This window comes from Hoplias malabaricus, chromosome 1 (genome assembly GCF_029633855.1).
Source record: "Hoplias malabaricus isolate fHopMal1 chromosome 1, fHopMal1.hap1, whole genome shotgun sequence".
NCBI lineage: Eukaryota > Metazoa > Chordata > Actinopteri > Characiformes > Erythrinidae > Hoplias > Hoplias malabaricus.
Genome location: NC_089800.1, coordinates 2,917,632 through 2,942,631, shown reverse-complemented (window position 1 = coordinate 2,942,631; position 25,000 = coordinate 2,917,632). Strand labels below are relative to the sequence as shown.

The following is a 25,000-nucleotide window of genomic DNA, read 5'->3' as shown; positions in this document are numbered from 1 at the left end:
GTAAATAATGTATACTGAGGTTTTGAAAACGAAGATCAGTTAAAGAATATTTAAAACATGATTAATAATGGTCACATGATCCTTAAGGTCGTGCTGACAAAGTGTAATACACTACAGGAAGTGTAGGGGGCGATATCCGAGGCTGTTTGTGTTGTTGTCTAATCAGGATCATGTGAAGTTTATCTGTGTGTTTATTTTCTGTAATAATAGTAATAATAATAATAATAGTAATAATAATAATAATAAGGGCGGCACGGTGGAGCAGCAGGTCGTGTCTCTGTCACACAGCTCCAGGTGAATATTTTTTATTGAAATCTTTTGGATTGTGATATATATTGATATTGAAATATTGTCCAGCCCTTTAGTGTTGTCAAACAAATCTGGGTCAAACTGCTATTTGTGCCATGTCTGTCCCTCACAACACTTGTCATAACCTGAGTCAAGTCCAGCTCCTAAGATTGGGTCCATGTCCAAGCCACACTATACTCGCCAGTGCTGTAACTGAGACGTCGGAGCCAGAGATGAGACCGATTAGACCCTAAAGTGTCTGCAATCTGACAAGCACCGCACCACCATATGTCACCACTAGTTTAGGCTTGGCTAACAGCTCTGGACCAGTTTCAGGATGGAAGTTTATGCTTTAAAGCATGGCAGGCTACACAGTGTGTGAGGATTAGTGTTAGGTCTAGGGTGATTGCTGATGTCCTTCCCGTAGCTTTTATAACCACAGACTGTAGTGTGGTTGTAATGTGTCGAGGCATTACCTCCTCCAAAAGTCTAATTGGTGCAAGGCTAACTACAACTTTTTTTCATTCATTCATTCATTCATTATCTGTAACCCTTATCCAGTTCAGGGTCGCGGTGGGTACAGAGCCTACCTGGAATCATTGGGCGCAAGGCGGGAACACACCCTGGAGGGGGCGCCAGTCCTTCACAGGGCAACACACACTCACACATTCACTCACACACTCACACCTACAGATGCCAATCCACCTACCAACGTGTGTTTTTGGACTGTGGGAGGAAACCGGAGCACCCGGAGGAAACCCAGGCATACACAGAGAGAACACACCACACTCCTCACAGACAGTCACCCGGAGGAAACCCACGCAAACACAGGGAGAACACACCACACTCCTCACAGACAGTCACCCGGAGGAAACCCACGCAAACACAGGGAGAACACACCACACTCCTCACAGACAGTCACCTGGAGGAAACCCACACAGACACAGAGAGAACACACCACACTCCTCACAGACAGTCACCTGGAGGAAACCCACGCAGGCACAGAGAGAACACACCACACTCCTCACAGACAGTCACTCAAAGCGGGAATCGAACCCACGACCTCTAGGCCCCTGGAGCTGTGTGACTACGACACCTACCTGCTGCACCACCGTGCCGCCACTAACTACAACTTCTGTCCTAAAAGTGTGGCGTTGAACCAGAAGCAGTCGTCCAAAATCAGCACCTGGCCTCGCTTATGCTAACCCTGATGTACCACAAGTCTGTTACTGCAGCAAGAAGGAACACACCCCCAACTCTGAGAACATAGGTGTCCGCAAAGGTGTAGACACTGAGCCTTGCTTTAAATTATAACTATCCACTCTGTAATTACTGACTGAAAGCTTCTTATGTTATTGGTCAAATTTAATTTAAAAAAAATACATAGGTCTAAGTTACATTGTTATTATCATTAATGTTATTATGGGCCATACTGACTGCGCAAGATTTCAGAAAACAATCTTTGGAGATAGTGTCAGATGCTGTTTTAGGCCATCGTTAATATAACTTTCTATTTTTAGACGAACTATTTTAGGCATTAAAGGTGTAATAAGCACTTTCAGCATGGATTTCATTGTTTACATTGTTGCCTACGTCATGTCTTTAATGTTCATGCTTCGTGTTGTGCTTGCAAACTTGTTTTCGTACGTTTTAAGTGAGTTTCCAGTTTCAGACACAACATTCATTCAACGTGCTTTCAGCCAAACAGCAGCACATTTCTAAACTCGTGTTTCGCTGTCTTTAATACGCTCTCACATATGCAAACTATTAGATTGTTTATTTGATGTTTAAGTTAAGGGCGCCCCCTCCTGGCCTTATCAGTAACACGGTGTTCAACCGGAAGAGGAAACTGCTGTCGGGCTGTGAATCTAAGCACTGTTACTAAACCTTTCGTAGAGCATTATCTTCAATAAAGGAACCTTGATTAGTTCACTGGACTATTATTATTATTCATATTATTCATTAATATGAAGTCAATTAATAGACGAAGCACAAGTTTGAGACTGTGTTCTAGAGTGAAAATAAGGCATTGTTTTTTTTGTTTGTTTGTTTTGCTCAAAAGAGTTATATTGGTAAATCATATTTATTTTAATGAATATATTTAATTTCCAGCTGCTGTTTCTCCTGACTGCTCCTGTCAATCACCCTGCAGTAACACACCTGATTCACCCTCGTGTGTGCAGTCAGCCGATTTAAAGCAGGGAAAGTCAAATAACTGAAATGTGTTAAATAATAAATACACACTGTGCTATATTTGAACATTCTTTCAGGGGCACATTTAAAACTGAGAAACTCTGTGATTATGGGATGCTCTTGGGTTGAAATGGTGGCATGTGTGATACTGATGTATAGTGTATAGGGCTGGTCCAAAATCACAAAGCAGGATTCCTCAGGTTTTACCAGATTACTTTAAAACACCTTTTTTGTTCTATTTCTGGAAATTACTCTTTACATCCCCATCTGCAGTCTTTAAATGAATTGCTTTTACTACACAACTACAGCTATTTCTTTTCTGTGAAGGCCACAGGACTGTAAAAAAACCCAAAACAAAAATTGGTCCAGTCAATTAATTTGGACTAAACAAAATGATTGAATGGTGTTCCTGTCTCTCTACTGTCTGTCTACTATGTTACACTACCCTCATACACAAGTTTTCATTCATTCATTATCTGTAAGCGCTTATCCAGTTCAGGGTCGCAGTGGGTTTTTAAAACCTGGAATTATTGGGCGCAAGGTGGGAATACACCCTGGAGGGGGCGCCAGTCCTTCACAGGGCGACACACACACTCACTCACTCACTCACACCTACGGACACTTTTGAGTCACCAATCCACCTACCAACGTGTGTTTTTGGACTCCCAGACACAGGGAGAACACACCACACTCCACACAGACAGTCACCCGGAGGAAACCCACGCAGACACAGGGAGAACACACCACACTCCTCACAGACAGTCACCCGGAGGAAACCCACGCAGACACAGAGAGAACACACCACACTCCTCACAGACAGTCACCCGGAGGAAACCCACGCAGACACAGGGAGAACACACTGCACTCCACACAGACAGTCACCCGGAGGAAACCCACGCAGACACAGGGAGAACACACTGCACTCCTCACAGACAGTCACCCATAGGAAACCCACGCAGACACAAAGAGAACACACCACACTCCTCACAGACAGTCACCCGGAGGAAACCCACGCAGACACAGGGAGAACACACCAAACTCCTCACAGACAGTCACCCGGAGCGGGAAACAAACCCACAACATCCAGGTCCCTGGAGCTGTGTGACTGCGACACTTACCTGCTGATCCACTGTGCCGCCCTTACACATAAGTGCTGCTCACATATGTGGAAACTCCATTTGGAGGGAGACATGCAGAAAAGAAAGATAAAGCTTTCTAACAGAAAGAGGCTGGATGATGCCCGAGTGATCATTAGTGAAGCTGATGGGTGTATTTTTTTTACATGTAAATGCGGTAGGTGGGTAGTGCTTGAAAATGCAGCCATGGGCACCTTGCTCATATTGCTAGCTCTCTGTCAGTGAAAGTAGTGGGAGAGATATATTTGGCTGGATTAAAAAAAATATATATATATATATATTGTTTTTTTTTAAATCACCTGCTCCGGATTTAAGCCCAGAGTCAAGCCTGTCCAATGGGAATAGAGCTGATGCACATTCCTATTGGGCCAGACCAAAACTAAAAACTCCAGATCAGAATAAAGTGTAAACAAACACAAACCAGCTCCAGACAAATTCATTTATTTATTTAATTTTGTCATTTGAGTACAAGGGTGCCTAAAGTGTAGTTTAAACACCATAATCTACATTCCTGAAACCCATTACGCCATCTGGAATACATCCTGACCTTTCCAAAGATATATCTTTTATTTATTTATTTTTTTTGGGGGGGGGGGGGGTATTGCAACAGGATTTCTACCTTTTCAAAATGGCCACCATCTCAACAACCATGTTTTATGAGAACAGGGAAGGCAAGTAACTGAAATATATGCATTTATGTTTATACAGACTTTAGCTGATATGTTTTAGGAAGAAAAAGGTTTTAGCTCATTTGCAGTTTTAATTAATATGCAGAAATGTTTGTCCGTCTAACAGTATAATTTTTTTATGTCCTTTGTGGTGGAAAATGATGGTATTCTATGGAACAGGAATTTGACACAACATTCAGGTCCCTGGAGCTGCGACACCTACCTGCTGCGCCACTGTGCCGCCACTAACTAAACATGTATCAGTAAACCAAGATTTTAGTGGTGCCATAAAATTTATCCACACCAGCCTAAGCAATGCACTAGTAATTTCATTTTAAATATTATTTTGTTTAATAGACAATTGTTTAATAAGAGATTTTCTAATTAATAGGTGTCTGTGTGAGTTTCCTCCGGGTGACTGTTTGTGAGGAGTGTGGTGTGTTCTCCCTGTGTCTGCGTGGGTTTCCTCCGGGTGACTGTCTGTGAGGAGTGTGGTGTGTTCTCCCTGTGTCTGCGTGGGTTTCCTCCAGATGACTGTCTGTTAGGAGTGTGGTGTGTTCTCCCTGTGTCTGCGTGGGTTTCCTCCGGGTGACTGTCTGTGATGAGTGTAGTGTGTTCTCTCTGTGTCTGCGTGGGTTTCCTCTGGGTGACTGTCTGTGAGGAGTGTGGTGTGTTCTCTCTGTGTCTGCGTGGGTTTCCTCTGGGTGCTCCGGTTTCCTCCCACAGTCAAAAAACACATTGGTAGGTGGAATGGCAACTCAAAAAGTGTCCATAGGTGTGAGTGTGTAAATGAATGTGTGAGTGTGTGTGTGTTGCCCTGTGGAGGACTGGCGCCCCCTCCAGGGTGTATTCCTGCCTTGTGCCCAATGATTCCAGGTAGGCTGTGGACCCACCGTGACCCTGAACTGGATAAGGGTTACAGATAATGGATGGATGGATGGATGGATTTTTAGTTAGTGTGTCTTGGTAAAACTTGGATTACAGTAAGCAAGAATAGTAAATGAGATCTTTTCAGTTATTGCTGATGTCGCAGCAGGGTTTTGGTCTGATGTCGAATAAGCAACAAGAAATATTACATATTTAACATAAATGCTGTTATCCACTATAAGAGACATTCCATGAAAAAAAAGTGTCGTTGTTGACTTTCTTTAAAAATAACGTGACTTTTTTTTTTTTATTCAATAGCCTTATTTCATATTAAAATTACTAAAATTCCCAATCCTCCATTTTTCTGGGTCTCAGAAGGTATTTAGTCCAGTATAAACCAGCACCACACTGTCATAAACCAGTTTTTTTACCAATAATAACAAGCTTGTCTATTATCTTACATTACATTATTATTAATGATCACTTTCACTTATAAATGAATAATAAACAAAAAGGCTTTGAGTTACAAACTAATAAAATGACAGGGCATGGGCTACTACATTATTATTTTAGTACTGTGTTTCAACACTTGAGGGAGGTAAAGACACTACAAAATGGCCGCCTTAACAGGAGAGTGTACTCCCTGCTAAGTGCCCTAGGAAGGGGGCGTGCTCGCGGATTGGTCCACCTACCACCCCAGTGATAAAGCACACTGCGCGAGGTGCATCCTGGGTAGAAGGTCTGTGTCCCACGTGTTGTAGTCGGAGTGGCGGCGGGAGTGCGGAGCTGCAGAACAAAACTTTAAATTTAAACACTTTAATAAACGCTTGCAGCTGAAATGAAGCCAGGTAAGACATCTGTTCACACTTTTACACCTCTTTATTTAGCCTAGTGTTTCGTTAAACTAGTTCAAACAGCTTTAAAATGTGTTTTTAAGATGCGCGTGTGCTTTAACGGAGGGTTAACCGGCAAATATGAGCTTTATATTGATAAAACACGTTGTACGTGTTGTTTATTTAGGTTCTGGGTAAGATTCGGGCCGTTGTGTTGTGGTTAAAACCGTCTTGTTTTTGGATATTTCCGATCCACCTTAAATGGCGGCGAGGGTCCATTGGAATTGCTGCGCCATTTAAGGTGGAACCGAAAAATTCCAGCCAGCTGATATTAACCTCGTGTTTCAGGAGTACAGAAATCACTTCGAATGTTCTGAAATACGTTAATTATTCCAACTTATTATTAAACTGCTTTAACTACTTCAATCGGTAGTTTAACGTATATTTAGTGTAAGACTATCTTTGTTTCTGTGTGGTTTTTAATGCCTTGGCTGCACGTGTTACTTCCACCATCGTAGCAACTTTAACACACCAAGGGAACTCTTTGTTTTAAAAGTTTTCAAGCAGATAATCAGTCACACAAACCTCTACAGTAATACTGATTTATTCTCAATGCTATAACACAAATAAAAATCTTTAGAGCACGTTCTTTATGTAGTAAAAAGTAGTCAAAGCCATTGAAAAGTTGGTGAAAGTTTTTTATCTTTTAGAAATTGTGGGCCCTTTCTGTGGGTTCATCATAATTTGTTGCCAATTTGTAAGAAAGGCAGGAATTCCCAGTTTAGCGACATAACAAAGTCCAATACCAAGCTTGTTGATGGACTTTTCTATTTGGGTGATCCCCAGCTTTGCTCATATAGACATTTCTTCACCATTGTGTGCAATTTAAGGGTTGAAATAAGCCAGTTGTAAGTTAGTGTTGTATTTTAATGTCCAAGGAAATGAGATCAAAGGTTTTATTGGCGATAGGACATAGTCTATTGTTGTAATTGATTGAATTGTGTGATGTGGGCGTAGCCGGGTCATCAACGCTGATTTTCTCCTGAACAGGATTCAGCCCGAGAGGCGGCGGTGGACGAGGAGGGTTCGGAGGAGGTGGACGAGGAGGGTTCGGAGGAGGTGGACGAGGAGGGTTCGGAGGAGGTGGACGAGGAGGAGATCGGGGCGGAGGAAGAGGGGGTTTTAGAGGAGGACGAGGAGGGTTCGGAGGTGGTGGAGGAGGAGGTGAGGACGAGAGAACCCTCAGCTTCCACACGCACAACTTGATTTTCTTTACTTTCTGGATATGCTTTTGCCACCATGTTAATCTAACCCTGGTGTGTTGCAGATGGAGGCTTCCGGGGCAGAGGAGGCTTTGGCAGAGGGGGCCCCAGGGGTCGTGGTGGAAGAGGTGGAGGAGGGGGGTTTAGAGGAGGGAAGAAAGTTACAGTGGAGCCACACAGACATGAAGGTGAGCAGACGTCTGAATGTGATAAGTGTTCGGCGTAAAATTACACTAAATTGTCATGCCTCACCGATCTGATCTTTAACTCTTTAGGAGTGTTCATCTGCCGAGGGAAGGAGGACGCTCTGGTGACCAAGAACATGGTGATAGGAGAGTCTGTGTACGGAGAGAAGAGAATTAATGTAGAGGTACGTCAGGGGGTTTAACTATTATTCTTATTATTGCATCTATGCCATTGCTGGATTTATGTATTAGAACTCAACAACAGACGTGACACCTACGGTTTGGAGACGCTCAGACTGCAGTATACACTCAAAACATATATTTACAGCATTTTAATACGTTTATTTGTGTGTGGGATGTTTTGAATCTTGTTGAGAGAATTCAGAGCTCTTGTCGTTTAACGGTGTCTCTAATAAACCATAAATATTTGCAGCAAATAAAGTGTGTGTGTTTAATTTCATGGTTTGACTGTGTCTTGTCTTCAGGAGGGAGAGACGAAGATCGAGTACAGAGCGTGGAACCCGTTCCGTTCGAAGCTGGCAGCTGCAATTTTGGGTGGAGTCGACCAGATTCACATTAAACCCGGAGCGAAAGTAATGTATCTCGGCGCTGCATCTGGAACCACTGTGTCTCACGTCTCTGACATCGTCGGCCCGGTGGGTGAACCTTCAGAGCATAACTGTAAATAACTGTTTTATTAAATCAATCACAGGGACAATAACGGTCTTCTCTGTGTCCAGGAGGGTCTGGTGTACGCTGTGGAGTTTTCCCACCGGTCAGGGAGAGATTTACTGAACGTAGCAAAGAAGAGAACTAACATTATCCCCATCATCGAGGATGCCAGGCACCCGCACAAATACCGCATGCTTGTTGGTGAGTCCACGGCTGTAGGTCATAGCACTTCTGTTTGCGGTCACACACACTGCACCCTACTCTTTTTGTAATTAAAAGTGCTACATCAGTAAAATGTCTCTTAAAATGACCGTGTGGCTCATATCAACATGGGGCAGTATACGTTTTTATTGGGAAGTTATACCTTTTAAACAGCTGTTACTTTGAGCTTGTTTTTTCTCAGTTATCCACTGCTTATTGAAGCTGGGTTTGCAGCTTGTAAATATTGTGATATATTAATGGTTTGTCTGCATCTTCCACATGATTTTTGCCGATTTCTCAATGTCGCTGCTGTTTTTTTATCCCCAGGTATGGTAGATGTTATATTTGCTGACGTGGCTCAGCCCGATCAGACGAGAATAGTCGCTCTAAATGCGCACAACTTCCTCAAAAACGGCGGCCATTTTGTCATCTCCATCAAGGTACAGCACTGTTGTCCCCATGTTTTTCTTTCTATGAAGACTGAGTGTGTGTAAATGTTCTAAGTTGATTCGTTATCTCGTCTCAAGGCGAACTGTATTGACTCGACGGCAGCTCCCGAGGCTGTGTTTGCGTCAGAGGTGAAAAAGATGAGCGCGGAAAACATGAAGCCACAGGAGCAGCTCACGCTGGAGCCATACGAGAGAGACCACGCCGTGGTGGTGGGCATCTACAGGTCAGTAAACCAGACCTCATTAATTACAGATCTCAGGGATTTGGTGTGTTTACGGCTCTTGTAGGCAATAATTTGGTGCGCATTTCTGCGTCATTCATCTCACATTTCCATGCATTTGAAGTATTCCTGGATGGTACTATAACAGTGACCTGAATATAATCAGTTATAATGCCAAGTTGATGTTGATGAATCGCCACAAATTGACTCTAATTCTTTTAACTCACAGTATATCAATCAAAACTTATTTCTAATTTTTGTTTTTCTTTTTGCTCTCTCCTATTCAGACCACCTCCAAAGCAGAAGAAGTGAAGAGAATATATTTTGTACTGTTTGGACCTTTCCATTTCTGCTGATCCTGCTTTAGCCACCTGAAGGAGCACACGTTTGTCAGAGAGAAGCCGCTTAACGTGGCTTTAATTTGCTTTTAAACTGCCTTTTGTCGGAAATGTGTACTGTTTCTTCTGGAATCTCAAATTCCCTCTCCAGTGCCCTCAGAAAACGTCAATCCTTCACTGAAGCCGCTGGCGTCTGTAGGACTGGCTTTTCAACTGTCGTGTTATTTTTATGCTAATTGATTTTGTTAAAACAAAGAAGCTTAAAGGAGTATTTCAGGCAGAAGCTGAAGTAACTAAAAGAAAACCATTGATCCCCACGTTTGGAATGTAGAGACTGTTAGCAACGTTAAATATATTGTCTGATAATCTTTTAAATTTAATTCTTTGTTGTGGAGTAACTTGACTGGGAAGTTTTCAACATCTTTATCGTGTATTATAGTGTATCCAGAGGTGATAAGTTAGCTTTTCTTATGTGGTTTACCCACTGTCATCATAACTGTTTGACTTCTTTGATTTATACAGATTTAAACAACTGAATTACAATTTTGTTTTCTGTTGGTCACCGTGGATGTCAAGAGTTTTTCTGGCATTATGCTAAAGTGACTAAAGGCTGACAATTTTATGTTGGTCTGAGTTTTTTTTTTTTATTAAATGAACTCTGTTCTGTGAATGTGTGTTGTGTGCTTTATGCTGTTAACTATGAACTACTATGTAAATTTAATTCTGGTCATTTTTTCTGTGCATTGAATTCTAATGGGCCAAGGGACCTTTAGCTATTGGACAAAGTTAGAGATAATTGAAAACAATAAAGGAAACTAAGCAAAACATCAAATGTAAAAGCGATATGGTGGTTCCTTGTTTTTAATAGCAGTTATGTGAGGGTGGTACTGTCTCTAAACCTGTATATTCTCAGTGTTAGGAGTATTAAAATTTATTTTATTGGTTAATACAGTTGGACCTCCCAGCTGGTGCATAGTGAATTCAATAAAGTACAGTATGTATAGTTCTAAAATGAAATAAAAGGTTACAATATGAAGACAATGTCTGTTAATCTGAAGTTAAAATATTTATTTCATATTTGAGCTTTCTTTCAAATTACATATATATCGTTATTTCTCCCTTATTCACCGTTTTTCCCCATATTTGGGAGTTTTGTTTAGCAAAAGTCTGGCTTGCTTGCTAATGCTGCTAATGCTAACAAGTTTATTTTGTCGTAAAACGTCGCAGTTTACATATTTGTTTTATGACAAGCATAAATTTACATAGACTGAACTGGCAGATGTATAACTACAGAAATTATTGAGAAAGAACCGTTTTGTTTTTTCGACTAAAACTCAAGCTAGTTCCCAACATGAGGAACAAGGGTAGATTTGTGACACAGCTCATATTCACGGTGTTTAGTGGATGCCTTATTTCCTCTATCACTTTTACCACAAATCGCAGTGATGAGACGAGTTTAAGAATTGTGGTTTATTGTAGGAACGAGATTTGGCACCAAAATGTAAGATTATAATGAGGAACGAACTCCAGCGGAACTGAAGTCCGAGCTTTTGCAGCACTGGGGGCTCAGTTTCGGGAGGCACAGTCATGGAGTCCTCAGTGAGAAACGTGAGAAAAGAAAAAATGAAGAAAAAAGAGCAGAAAGTTGAGCGAAGAGAAAGAAAAACACAACACACTCTCCTTAAACACGCGGGGATCAGGACCACACCGCAACCCAGCCAGGTACACACACACACACAGAAACTAATATCCTACACTCACTCTCCACAGGAGCACTCTGCTGTTCTACAATTACAGGCTGCAGTCCACTGTTTTTCTGCATAATTTGTTACCCCCCTTTCACCATGTTCTTAAATAATAGGGACCCCACCGAGACACTGACGTGGTGGTGGTGTGTTAGTGTGTGTTGTGCGTGTACGAGTGGATCAGACACAGCAGTGCTGCTGGAGTTTTTTTTTTTTTTAAAGGCACACTAAATAAGATAAGTGCTCTCCTACAGTCGCAGTGTAATTCATTTTTACAGCACTGTCCTGAAATCAAGGGGAACAGGAGAAGAAATTAGGGGTGGTTTCCTACCCTCCTCCAAAAGTTACATAGTGCAATTTCAGCAGTGCTGAGCCCGGAGCAGCAATGACAGAGGCTCTGTTCTCCCTATTACAGCTCAGTGGAGCATCACAATGATTTTGAAGCTGTTACTGTAAGGTATAAATACTACCTGGGGTTGTTTTAAACCCCTCAGTGTCACTGCTGGATTGATTATGTTTCACCAACCAAAAATATCCAGCTGACAGCGTATGAAGGACCGGAGGATGACCAACACAAACTGTGCAGCAACAGATGAGCTACTGTCTCTGACTTTACATGTACCATGAAGTGTCTATCAGAGTGGGCAGTGGTTTATTGTTATCGTCTGTGTATTTTCATATGTGCAGTGTCTGGTGGTGTCTAACGGTGGTTTGGGGAATGGAGTGAGCAGAGAGCTGTTGTTGGAGGTTCTGAAGGAAGGTGGCGCTGTGGAGTCTCTCCTCATGCCCCCGAATAAACCGTACGCTTATGTCACATATGCTTCGTTGGAGGATGGACAGAACGCTCACCGCCTGCTCAACGGACGAGTGATAAAGAGTCAGGGTCACGAGGTCACGCTGTACTTCAGCTACATTCAGAACGGTAAACACAATAAGACAACAATATTTTGCTCAAATGTTTGTCTTAAAAGAAAGAGACACGTTCTGCGTGCTGTTTTTGAACAGTGGACGATTTGCAGATTATTTAGTATTTTTCATAAAGTCTGTTTATAACTTCAAAAGCCAAATGAGGTTTTACTGACCACTGTAAAAGGAGTATTATACGGCAGTCTCAGTCTGTTAGTCTAGCATGTATTTGCTTGATCATGTTTTGCTTTCTTTCTTTCATCCTCTCTCTCTCTCTCACTCTCTCTCTCAGTGGAGAGCGAGGAATGTGTGGTCTCTGCTCTCCCTCCTGGCCTGTGCGTTGTGGAGGAGTTTGTTTCTCCGGAGGAGGAAGCTGAGCTGCTGAAGGCCGTGGACTGGTGCTCACTCCCAGAGGAACTCACAGGTCAGAATCGTGGAGTTAATTGACACATTTCAGACCAAAATACTTAATCCATTCAAGAATTGATGCCATTCCGTCTAGTAGATCCATTCATTTTTGTATCTTGTTTTTATTTCAGTGCAGCGAGAACTGAAACACAGGAGAGTGAAGCATTATGGGTATGAGTTTCGGTACGATAACAACAATGTGGACAAAGACAAGCCTTTACCTGGAGGTGAGATTCAATGTCTAACATTTTTAGACCACTTTTTGTATGTATTTTAATTTCCAGGATGTCTAGGGTCATGTATAATCCCTAACTTAATGAACTGTATTTATAATAATAATAATAATAATAATTTGAAACCCAGAGCTACCTGGTATTACACCTGAAATTAGAAATTAACCCCTTCCTCTGCTGTGTATAGGTTTGCCACCAGCTTGTGGCGCTGTGCTGCAGAAATGTCTCTGTGAAGGTCACATCCGATTCCTTCCAGACCAACTCACAGTCAATCAGTACCAAAGTGGACAGGGTCAGTCACCAACACACTTTCTGTATTGATTATTTATTCAGGAATGGACTAATCTAGCAATTATTTAAACTGGGCTTAAAGGGGAATAGCACACTACTTTTTTAAAGTTCTCTTCACAAATAAATGGCTCAGAGGTAAACACTGCGATGGAGAGACCTCTGGTTTTGGAGAAACGTCTGGAGTCAGATCAGTGGTGGTGAATGTAACCAGACGTCCTCCTTCTAAAGCGAGGACAGTGATATTTATGAATGCACTGGATGGTTAAAAAGGTCTAAAAACATGAAGAGCTTGTTTTCCCCTCAAATATATATGTACTATATTGTTAATAATTAGTGTTTGATGTGTCTTTTAGGAATCCCGCCCCATGTGGACACACACTCAGCGTTTGAGGACACTATTCTCTCTCTCAGTCTTGGAGCAAAGGTCCGGAATCAAACATCCCACTATCTACCTTTGTTTTCCTAAAACACATGCATCTATTTAAACAAATATAACTTGTTACTATTGATTTTGGGTTGATTTAGATTTTATTTGTTTATTTGACAGGGACAGTGCTCATTAATACACAGTCAAATTACTGTAAATTAAACACAGAGCTAGCTGTAACGGCTCATTTTAATCATTTATCAAAGATATCCACGCAGTCAATTAACCACTTGTTGTGGCTGTAGTTTAAGAGGTGGAGGTTTTGAGCATGTCTCAATCCCTAGAGAGCGGCTTTATGTGACTAGGACGTTTGGACGTGCTGCCAATAGATTGAAAATTAAAGTCAAGCCACATCCAATATCTCAGAATATAGAGCTTTTATTAAAGGAACATTAGGTAGTATTTTAGCCTTCCAATTACAGCTTCAAAATCATTGTGTGGCTCCACCGAGCTGTAACAGGGAGATTAGAGTTTGTGTCATTGCTACTCTGGGCTCAGGACTGAAGAAACCGCACTATGTACATTTTGGAGGAGGGTAGAAAAACACAGCGACAACCCCTTGATTTCACAACAGTGCTGTAAAAGTGAATTACACTCTGCAACTGTAGGGGGAGCCCATGAACAGTACAAAATACCAAATGTTACCTGGTGTTGCTTTAATGCAGGGTACACAGTTACTACAGTTATTAGTGCACAGCTGGAAACCTCTCAGGCACCGCGTGTCACAGCTAATGAGTTTATATTCTGTGTTTAGACCGTGATGGATTTCCGACACCCTGATGGACGCTCGGTCGCGGTGGTACTGCCGGAGAGGAGTCTGTTAGTGATGAAGGGAGAGAGCCGATATCTTTGGACACATGGGTGAGTTAATGTACGATTTTAAAATGTCTGTGTGTGTTTTCTTTGTAATCATATGCTAATATTCGCACCATGCACTCTATCATCTTTCATATTCAGTGTACAAAACCTGACTTGTGTTGATATTATAATGTAATGTAAACACTGGTCACTGCTATATGTCATGTCATTTTAAACGTGTGTGTGTGTGTGTGTGTTAGTATAACACCTCGGAAGTTTGATGTGGTTCCTAGTTCAGAGGCCGAAGGCCCAATGGTCGTGACTTCTGACCCCAGCAAACTGACCCTGAGCTGCCGCGGCACACGGACGTCATTTACCTTCCGCAAAATACGACACACACCCTGCGACTGTGGTAAGAATACACACACATATACACACCCACACACACACCCACACGCATACACACACAGAGATTTGTTGACACTTCAAATGCATTTTTTCAAGCACTTACTTGTGTGTGTGTGTGTGTGTGTGTGTGTGTGTCTGTTCAGCATACTCCTCTGTATGTGACAGTCAGCGCCCACCTTCCCCTCCCTCACTCCCCGTCGCTGATGGCGACGCATGTCGTCTGGAAGAGCAGTTTGTTCACCGCGTTTATGAGGAAATCTCCGCCCACTTCAGCAGCACACGTCATGCCCCCTGGCCTCGGGTTCGGGACTTTCTGCTCACGCTCAGCCCTGGAGACACACTTGCTGACATCGGTTGTGGGAACGGGAAATACCTTGGAATAAACCCCCAGATTAGAACGGTACACACACACACCTCTTTCATTTTATTCTGTTTTTCCTTTACTTCTCCCATCTTTGTTTACTTTCTCTTTCTGTCTTCCTCTTTTGTGAAGGTGGGATGTGATCGCAGCGAGAGTTTGGTGAGGATCTGTGCCGAGCGAGGGTTTGAGGCGTTTGTTTCAGACGCTCTGAACGTCCCTCTGCGCAGTGGCGGCTTCGATGCCTGCGTCTCCATCGCAGTCATCCACCACTTCTCCACTCAGGTGCTGCAGGGTTTAAAGGCATTTACATTCTCTCAGAGAGCTCATTGGTGCTTAACACGCTTGGAGGAGGACACCAACTTCTGAATATTTTGATTAGGAAAAGTGCCCTTGAAATTAACGGAGGATGTACGTGGTTTATTCATGTGTGTGTTTTAGAAGAGAAGATTGGCCGCTGTTGAAGAGTTGGTTCGGCTGCTGAAGGTCGGAGGTCGAGCTCTGATCTACGTTTGGGCGAAAGAGCAGGAGTTCAACAAACAGAAATCTAAATATCTTAAAGTGAACAAGAGCCAGGAGGAGGAGGAAGAGGAGGACTCCGGGATTCCAGCCGAGAGAGTTTGTGAATCTGTTTCTGAAGAAAAGAATGAAGGGAAAAACAGTGACACGAAGCTGAGTATCCACACCAACCGCACAGGGTTTGTTTCTCAGGACCTGCTGGTGCCCTGGCACCTTAAAAACGACTTAAAAACATGCTTCACAGGAGCCAGCAAAGACAAAACGGCTGCTGCTAAATCCAGCCGGGTATTTCACCGGTTTTATCATGTGTTCCAGCAGGGGGAGCTAGAGGACCTCTGCAGTTTAGTTAAAAACGCGATGGTCCTGGAGAGTTATTACGACCAGGGGAACTGGTGCGTGGTGCTGAAAAAAACTCAGTGAATTTTGACATCTACGCACCTGCTTTTATTCATGCAACTAAATAAAATATTTAAAATGATTCATGCTCTGTTCAGTTGCCATGACATTTTATGTCCTCAGGTTTAACCCTTTAAAATCTGCACTTATTGCAAGTGTTTCAAACAATGGTCAGGTGGCGCAGCAGGTAGGTGTCACAGTCACATAGCTCCAGGGACCTGGAGGTTGTGGGTTTGATTCCCGCTCCGGGTGACTGTCTGTGAGGAGTGTGGTGTGTTCTCCCTGTGTCTGCGTGGGTTTCCTCCGGGTGACTGTCTGTGAGGAGTGTGGTGTGTTTTCCCTGTGTCTGCGTGGGTTTCCTCCGGGTGACTGACTGTGAAGAGTGTGGTGTGTTCTCCCTGTGTCTGCGTGGGTTTCCTCCGGGTGACTGACTGTGAAGAGTGTGGTGTGCTCTCCCTGTGTCTGCGTAGGTTTCCTCCGGGTGACTGTCTGTGAGGAGTGTGGTGTGTTCTCCCTGTGTCTGTGTGGGTTTCCTCCGGGTGCTCCAGTTTCCTCCCATAGTCCAAAAACACACATTGGTAGGTTGATTGGCAACTCAAAGTGACCGTAGGTGTGTGTCTGTGTTGCCCTGTGAAGGATTGGCGCCCCCTCCAGGGTGTATTCCCAATGATTCCAGGTAGGCTCTGGACCCACCGAGACCCTGAATTGGATAAGCGCTTACAGATAATGGATGGATGGATGGATGGTCAGGACCCATGTGGTGCATGATAAAATTATTAAAGGATAAATAGTAAATATCTTTTTTAATTACTACAACTTTTAGGGTCCTTAAACCAAAATGTTTGAGAATCTCTGAAACAAAACTTGAATAATAAAACAGTTATTGATCCTCAGTATCAATAAATAAGAGTATGGTTAAAATAAACAGTTGCAGATATTTACACAAAGCTAAAATTTGTTTCTCATTCTGGCTTTTACCAGTGCTCAAATATCACTAATGTACTCTTTAAGGTGTAATGTACAACTGGAATTATAAGCTTCACTGTAGTCTCTAGACAAGCACGGATTCTCCATTTCCAGCAGGTGGCGATAGAGAATGTCTTGAAAAGCTACTGTTATTATATAAATAAATAATAAGTATCCAAATGTACTTAGATTTTTGTATCTTTGGAATCTTGGGGGGGGACAGAAAATTCTTAAACATTTAACATAAAAAATCTAATCATTTTCAACGTTCTCTTGTTGAGGACCTGGCTTTGTTTTATTTACCACTAGGTGTCAACATTATATAAATATTTTATATAATGTATATATAATCCTTATACATTATGTGTATATTTACCTACAGATTTTATAACCCAAATTGAAGGAGGCACTTCAGTGAGACAAGTTTTTTAATCAGTAAAAAATGAGTCTCCTTTCATATTAAATCTATAATACAAGTACACTAAGAGTATTATATGTTAGGGTCAATCAGACATATCACAAAATAATATTGTAAATTCACATGAACAGAATTAAGGACGCTTCATGGCGTAGAACAGTTATGGGCCGAGCTCAGGCTGAAATTGGACACTTCTCTGCAAACAGTGTTCACTGGATTTATCTGTCAGTATTTTGTGTGTTTCAGATGAATAACAAGAGAAGGTTTATTTCAATAAAGCAATATGTTCAACAAAATCCTTTCTCGGTACATTCTGCTCCTGACAATTTGTCCTTTTTGACTGTTGAAGAGGTTTCTCCCGAGGCCACCAGGGGGCGCAGGCTTAGAACGCCGACCACTGACGTCACTAGCGTGCGATGACGCATTTCCTGGTGGTGGTTGATAGGAAAAAGCACGAATTGGAATAAAAATGTTCTCTAATAAAAAAAAATGCACATAAAACTGTTTTAATAGATGTGCTGCGTCTTAATGACTTACGACTTCTCAAACAGTAAATATAGAGCATTAACTTCAACGGAAAACCATTAGAAACAATCCACGTAAAATCAGTGAAATCACCCTTAATAAAATGTTTCTGCGAGACAAATATACAATTAAGAACGGTTAAAGGCCATTATAAACTACAAGAATGAGCCTACAATTATTTTAGACATTCCTTTACAATATGAACCTTTAAACAAGACGCAGTTTACAATTAGAAGCAGTAAGAATATGCCGAAACTCGGTGAAATTAACTTTTAAATCAGCAAATTCCCTCACAGTGCAATCCGCCTTTAAAAGAGGCACTCATCAGAAACAGCCAGAATGAGCCAACCCCTCTATTAAACCTCTACAAATCATCTGAGATATCGACACAGAATACAACTACTGGCTATTAAAATCCAACAGAAAAACACCACCACCAGGAGCCCATACAAGCAGTCAATATTTTTTGCCAAAATCCTTTTAAGAACATAATGAAGATAGAGAGCAACCCCGCTTTAATAAAAAAAATAATAATAAAAAATACGTTAGATAATAAACAGTGATCGATAATAATCGCGCTAAAGCAGTGTATTTCCCCGGAAACTTTATCTAAATTCGGCTCTAAATCGCCGCCGTTGCGCTGGTTTGTTTAGGCGGCCATTTTGTGAGCGAAGCTCGCCTCGCTCGGAGTCGGGGGGCGCGCTCGGCGCTTCATATTTGTGGGGGGCCCAGCACGGGAGCGCGCCTCGGGCACGAGCACGAGCCGGTCACGGGAGCGCGCTTCAGATTTTGCCGTTGCCGTTTCTGAGGCGAAGATTAACGGGGACCTGAGGAATACAGTCCAGATTTTAGTTCACCATTTTTATTGGATTGTTGTGTTGTTCTGTTTTTTTTTTCTCTTAAATAAAAACGATTTTTGATGTCTAACTCTCCCTTACAGCGACCCCCCCCCCCCTCCCTCTCTCTCTCTCTCTCTCTCTCTCTCGCACACACACACACACACTCACTCTGCCCCCCCCCCCCCCCCTCCTGCACCACAACAAGAGCAGCAGCAGCAGCTCCGGTGTAAAAGTAGCGTAGCGTTAGCTTTAATGTTAGCGTTAGCCTCCGCGAACTAGCCGCCGAGAAGCCGCTCTCAGAGGCGGGAAGATCTTCCTCTCAGCGCCGAGGGCGGGAACGGAGCTCCAAACACGGGGCAAAAACGCCTGGAAAAGGAAGTACGGAAGGAGATATCAGTGCTTAGAGGTCTTCGCTAGTCTTTTCTATTTGTACCTTGCCGTTTCCCGGACCTATTTCTGTCATTTTTTGGTGGTTATTTTTTCAGGGGGGAGAGAACTGACTTGGACTCGACCCGTTGCGGCGCTGGAGTTGATGAGGGGTTTTTAAACGCGTTTAGAGAAACACCAGCTCCAGAGACCTTAGATCCCCTCGTTATTACTACTATATTATATATATATTACATATACTATATATATATATATTATATTATATATATATATATATATATATATATGATATAATATATATATATATATATAAATATATATACACACAAAACTCAAATCTGTTCTCCCCAGGAATCGCGCCCGTTTGGAAGGGTGGCGATTCCTCTTTCAAGGGGGAAGGGGGGTCTTTTTCTGCCGGTGTTTTTGAGCTCTGCTAGGTAACGTTAACATTAACGTTAGCTAGCTGTGTGCTCGGTGGAGGTTTGCAGGAGATCCGGGCGGAGGGTTCGGAGAAGGATAAGGAGGCTGCTGCTGCTAATGGCTGCTTCGGGAAACTGGACACGAACCGCCGCCTGAGGTAAGAAACCGCATATTTTTTGCATGCAAGTCTCTATTCTCCTTTTCTCGGTGTTTTATGAGGTACTCACGCAGGTTAGACCCGGAGAAAGTGGAGTTTAAGAGCTTGAATGAGGCTTACGTAGGTCGTCCTGCGTTTATGCTTATGCCCTGGTAGCGGCGGCTGCTGGAATTTCTTCCTGGAGACAGCGCGCCGAGAGGCGGCTGCGAAGGCCGAGCGGCGCCGCGGTTCCCCAGCTTCACTAGTTCTCGGATTTTCAGCGTACAGCTTTTAAACTTTTCTGCTTTTTGATTGTGACGTGGTGGATCTAAAAGTGGGTCAAAAATAAGAGAGGAGGGAGATGGCTATTCATTTAGGTTGTTCTCATCACCCCAGCCTCAATTTCATCGTCATTACCATCACTTAACGTTGTTAAGATGAAGCTTTTGAATGTGGGATATTAATCAGTAAATCACCTTATTTCTGCCCATTAGACATATATCCATCGCCATGGTGGGGTCTTAATAATGATGACCGCCTAATGTGCTAGCATGATGGATCATCCTCGAGCCTTGCACCATGCAACTGTATTCCTATGACTCAAGATCAGATCTCATCTCATTCCTCTACCACTGATGTGAAACACATGATGGAGGTTGCTGTTATATTTGAAAGTCTGCTTATTTAAAAAATATAACACCCTCCCCACTTGCCAAAATTACATTAAAGCGGGAGCTGCAGTCCTTTTTCAGAGATTCTGACATTGCCTGCCGTTTTACCACCATGCATCCGAGCTCATAGGTGTGCAGCAGTGATTTGCTGAAGCCTATAGGCACATTTCTGCATTTTGTCACCAACCTATATGCACTTATTCTTGATGGCCGAGGGGTGACGTTACAGTTTTCCCTTCCGTTTTCACCTCAAATGTTCATACATGGTTCTTACACTGGTTGATGACATGTGTGCCCAAAAAAAGAGGAGTTGAAGGAAAAAGACAATAGATCAGATAGATCCCTGTGTTTTTGCAGGGTGTGAGGGGTAAAATGGCACATACATGTATTTTCTCCTTCCATATGTGTGCTGGAAGGCTGGGATGTGACTGTGCCTACACCCCTCATCTCCTTGGAGCGGTTTGTGCAAGGCTTTTTTTTTCTTTTTTTTTTTTTCTTTTTTTTTTCTCTCCCTTCTTCCCCTGCTGTGGTGCTGAAGTACAATGCCGGTTCAAAATGGACTGCTGTTGCCTTTCCCCATTGCCATTTTCACCAATGCATCAACTCCAAATCACCCCAGAGATAATTCCCGTTGAGATTGATCAGGATTGGGTGGATCACAGATATCGAAAATGTGGCCTACAATCATTTGGAGCATTCTGGTGTCTGCATGGTATAAGCAGCATGGGTGCAGTTTGACATTGTGCTAGTGGGCTAGTCTCAGAGTCATTTCGAGTATCGCATCCTTAAAAAGAAACATGCTCTGAAAGGAAAGGGTTCTTTTTTTCGGAAACACTATTGAACTGGGGCGCCCAGTCCCGGTCATAAAGGTCAACTGATCTAAATCATATCCATAACACTCTATCCAGGTAACGAATGCCTTGAAGAAGATCTGAATACTAGAGCCAGGTGTGTTGATCTCCAGGTAAACCTCCACCACAGGGATTGGCCAGTTTTGGTTCCCAGGAGAAACTTTACCCTGCAGAAATGATAGCTATTTGCTATGAAATACTTTTTAAACATCACATCTAAAATTTTTGGTGTTCTAGCATTGATCCCATGAAAAAATAAAATTCTAGTTCAAAAACAGATATTACCTGAGATGGTCTACTCAAGGTTCTCAGAGATGACTTGGATACCAGAATATCAGAATTTAATCTGTTGTATCTTTACTAGAGCCAGGAGTCCCTAATAGTCTTTACAACTATCAGAAATTGAAGCTATTCCCTGAAAGGTTTCTCAGATTCTCAGTCATCACTTACGCATCTTCTATGTTCCAGCTTTGGCTCCATGTCGTTGATGACTTTTACAAGTTCTGGATGAAAAACAGTGGAATCTCAACATCATGAAAATGAACTTGAGAAGATCTAGATATCATAATCTCCAAAAATCTCAATTAACAGAGGGCGATCGCCAACGGATTCCTCTTGGAAATTAGTCTTAAATGTCTTTACTCTTTTTAAAATTCCTAAATAAGAAAAAGATTATTTGGGTTAACACCACAAGAGAACCTCTCAGTGGGTGGTTCGATATAAATGGCTTGTGCAAATGTTAGGAACCTTCTTTTTTAAAAGCTTACGTTATATTCAGTTATGAATTCTGATCAATTTCCACCAGAACCATGCGTTTAAGCAAAGGTCCGTGTAGTAAATTTGTATTTTAAAAAGTGTAAGAGATTGATCTGATCAGAATGAAGAGCGTATTTGTACAGACATCCATTCGGTTCTGATTGAAACTCTTACAGTGCCATCTGTTATCTCAGAGACTGCTTCTTTTAATCAGTTAAACTTCATTTCTTGATTAAGAGCATGTTCTCTAAGGCAGGCATTGTCAAGGCTGAATCTTTCCAGCTTTCTTTTTTTAGCCCATTCTCTCTCTCTCTCTCTCTCTCTCTCTCTCTTTTTTGCTGTTGGCTCCTCAATTTTGCCTTTCATTTTCATCAGGGGAAATAGGTTTGGCTTCTTTTTTGTTTGAGAAGTTGACACACCACTCTGAGTAGTTTAGCTTAGTCTTTACTGTGGCTGTGTAAATGGTTGCTGAAGTTTGGACAGAGGAAGCATTTGGTCAAGTTTGTTTGCTTTCGAGATTTTTGAAGAAATATTATATCGGTAGTTTGGACAGTTTAAAGAAGTGTTTCCATTTTGAAAGTAATGTGTCCAAAGTAAGTTGGACCTTTGGTACAACATGCATCTTTACAGCAACTTGTTGGTGCTCTTTGCTGGTGATATTCTGCTGTGAAATTGACCTCGATTTAAAGGTCACTGTCCTTTGCTAAACTTGCTGCTGTTGCTAATAATGAATGAAAGTAGCATTATTGAATGGAGGTCATGTATGTTTCAACCCCCCCCCCAAAGATAGTCACCTTCTTTAGCATTTCTTACACATTCTTTCTTCTTTAGGAATAGATGGTACATACTGATCTCCCTTAACATCAACGGAATGACTCAGACGTGAGCTTTCATCATGACTTTTCCACAATACGTTAATAAGAAGATAGTATCGTCTACCTGTAATCGTACATCCTCAGGATTGGGTCCCTGAAATCACATGGAACATCAACCTATTGGAGTTTTTTGCCACAGATATTTTGCATGTTTCTTGACAGTATGTACAATGATGTCACATGACAAGATCAAGTCTTAATTCACTTCATAATAAATGTCAATTCAGCCATAAAGTATTAAAAATTACTTATATATAGTTTACTATAGAGACCCCTTTGTTATAACAAAATATACCATTTTATTCCTGATATTGAGCACTTGTACTCAACAGAGCAGAGGCATTCTCAAACATTTAGGGAGCTGAAGCAGATTTACAGACCTTTTTTTTCTTCATGGGCCTCTCCACACAACATTAGGTATACTGTATGCAAGAACTACAATGGGTAGTTGAGAAAAGCAGATAAATGGTTAAATATGTAAATACATTTAAAATTTATTATTTAACAGGAAATGACAAATTGTAATACACAGAGGAAGTGTAGGGGGCAGGATGGATTAAAATTGCTTGTTGTACAGACATCTTTGAACGATAGTTCCTCAAAAGGCCTATATTCAAGCGTCTATCACACACACACATTTATACATATTGCTAATAAATGAATTCATTAATAAGCCTGTTGTAACCCCATTGACCTGTTGTCTTTCACTCATTCTGTTCCTGTGGCTCTGTCCCAATGTGACTTTACCCACTGTCCTTTAGGACAGTCCTCTCCATTCATGTGAGTCCTCATTGATTCTAACGTGGCCCCAAACAAGTTGGTTTTCCAATGAACGGCTGCTTCTCTCATGACAGAACTGCCCTACAGTAGCTTTTCAACTGGCCTTCATTGACCCTTTGTGTCCCGTAATATCTTATATGTGAGCAATTCATCTGACAAAGGTTGCGTGCTAAGAATGGAGGTCATTTGAAATGCAGTGCAGTGCATATGTATAAATCTACTATGAGGTTCACCCATTGCTTATAGATTTAAACTCATCTACTGTCCAACTGAGGGTATTAAACGTCCCGCTGTTGGGTTGTGGAGCGGTGGAACTGTGTCCTCTGGCATGTTACATTTTTGACCTGGAACCCATCAACCGACCCCCAGCAACCGACCTCACTAATGTGGCTGCCATCAAGTCCTCACAGCAATGTTCCAGCCTCTATTGTAAAGCTTCCTAAAGGATTAGAAGATTATAACCCTTCTCTTCAGAAGTAGAGTTGGATAAGCAGGTGGCAACAAATGTAAGGACACAGTTCATCACAGGTATCACTACCGCTAGGTGGCTAGATTGATTCTAACATCACTCTACTTCAGTGTACCCCTCCTTTTAAGGAATACTTTGTTTAGAAATATGAAATATGAAATAATATCATGTTAGCATTAGTCGGCTGGCACCATGCTAATGGTTCTGTTCACAAGAGTTCCTTCACTGTTGGCTGTTTTAGTCAAGGATTCAAGTATTCGCTTAGGGTTAGCCTCCCTAACCCTAGCATTGTAGCATCTAACTTCTGCCTCAGTTCTATGACACTGCTTGTACGCTGCATGTGTGATTTGCCATCACATTCTCACAGCAATGTTGTGTGAAATCTTCCCGTAAGATGAAACCATCACTGCAGTAAACAGGAACATGCTCCTGATTGTTACCCTTCACACTCCACAAATATTCTGCGGTATAATGTATATCCAGTGGTGCTCACGCTGTGAATATCACGCAGGGTTTGAAGCAGTGATCATAAAGTTAAGATTGTGATTTAAGGAAAGATCTTAAATGTAAAGTTAATTCCACAGATCTGAAGCTGAACACATGAGAGCTGGTGGTGCCTGCGCTGAACTGCCTGACTCTGTCTACACGACCTAGCAACGCTAAGTGCTCAGCTGTTCTATATGACCTAGCGGACGCACAGATTGGTTGCTAGCACTGCTTACATCAACAGAGCAGCAAGGAGCTGGTCTGTTCCTCTCCACAGAGAGAGAGCGCAGGTTAATGATGGTATCTAGCAGGTTCTCCTTCATGGGCGCTGTTTAGAATCGTATTAATGCAGCTCAGAGCCTGTGTATATATTTGTGGTCAGATATCATGCTTAATTTACAGTCCAACTTCATGATGAGCAGCTCAGCCCCGCAACACAACTCTCCTCCTTTCATCCATTCATAAATCTGTGGAATATACTTTATATTTCTCCTTGCTAAATTGTAGATGTTATTCTTTGGGTATTGATGTCTTTAGTCTCAGTGTGTTCCTAAACTTTTGGAAACCGAATGCGTTTTATATTAAATACAGTGCTCAAGCCACCATTCTAACATCATGA

The 25,000-nt window shown here is 42.1% G+C and overlaps 3 protein-coding genes across 4 annotated transcripts in view; all 3 read left to right on the top strand.

Annotated features, from left to right (window-relative positions):
• Positions 1 to 5,913: 5,913 nt before the first annotated feature.
• On the top strand, positions 5,914 to 10,333 carry fbl (fibrillarin). The gene is made up of 9 exons (XM_066679363.1): positions 5,914 to 6,000; positions 7,036 to 7,209; positions 7,313 to 7,435; positions 7,523 to 7,617; positions 7,918 to 8,088; positions 8,173 to 8,305; positions 8,633 to 8,745; positions 8,833 to 8,978; positions 9,263 to 10,333. The coding sequence occupies exons 1-9, from the start codon at positions 5,991 to 5,993 to the stop codon at positions 9,285 to 9,287; spliced, it is 990 nt and encodes a 329-aa protein (XP_066535460.1). The 5' UTR covers positions 5,914 to 5,990; the 3' UTR covers positions 9,288 to 10,333.
• A 437-nt stretch (positions 10,334 to 10,770) lies between these two features.
• Positions 10,771 to 15,881, top strand: alkbh8 (alkB homolog 8, tRNA methyltransferase). 2 transcript variants are annotated; one of them, XM_066680914.1, is made up of 11 exons: positions 10,771 to 11,035; positions 11,746 to 11,980; positions 12,257 to 12,388; positions 12,504 to 12,599; positions 12,793 to 12,897; positions 13,250 to 13,320; positions 14,078 to 14,184; positions 14,415 to 14,533; positions 14,673 to 14,929; positions 15,023 to 15,172; positions 15,329 to 15,881. In XM_066680914.1, the coding sequence occupies exons 1-11, from the start codon at positions 10,901 to 10,903 to the stop codon at positions 15,824 to 15,826; spliced, it is 1,905 nt and encodes a 634-aa protein (XP_066537011.1). In that variant the 5' UTR covers positions 10,771 to 10,900; the 3' UTR covers positions 15,827 to 15,881. The 2 variants fall into 2 exon arrangements, with proteins under 2 accessions (XP_066537011.1, XP_066537004.1); XM_066680907.1 differs by having other exon boundaries at positions 10,777 to 11,035; positions 14,382 to 14,533.
• Positions 15,882 to 19,323: 3,442 nt separating this feature from the next.
• Positions 19,324 to 25,000, top strand: part of dyrk1b (dual-specificity tyrosine-(Y)-phosphorylation regulated kinase 1B) — a 52,497-nt gene continuing 46,820 nt past the window's right edge. The window contains exon 1 of the mRNA XM_066643726.1: positions 19,324 to 19,514. The gene's annotated coding sequence lies outside the window, so the exon portion shown is untranslated. The remainder of the gene's footprint in view (positions 19,515 to 25,000) is intronic.

Bases quoted from the DNA above. Each gene is read 5' to 3' on its own strand.
- fbl (XM_066679363.1), top strand. The intron at 7,210-7,312 runs GTGAGGACGAGA...GGTGTGTTGCAG, and splicing joins CGGAGGTGGTGGAGGAGGAG to ATGGAGGCTTCCGGGGCAGA. The intron at 7,436-7,522 runs GTGAGCAGACGT...TTAACTCTTTAG, and splicing joins GGAGCCACACAGACATGAAG to GAGTGTTCATCTGCCGAGGG.
- alkbh8 (XM_066680907.1), top strand. From the start codon at position 10,901: ATGGAGTCCTCAGTGAGAAACGTGAGAAAAGAAAAAATGAAGAAAAAA. The intron at 12,600-12,792 runs GTGAGATTCAAT...TGCTGTGTATAG, and splicing joins AGACAAGCCTTTACCTGGAG to GTTTGCCACCAGCTTGTGGC. The intron at 14,930-15,022 runs GTACACACACAC...TCTTTTGTGAAG, and splicing joins TAAACCCCCAGATTAGAACG to GTGGGATGTGATCGCAGCGA.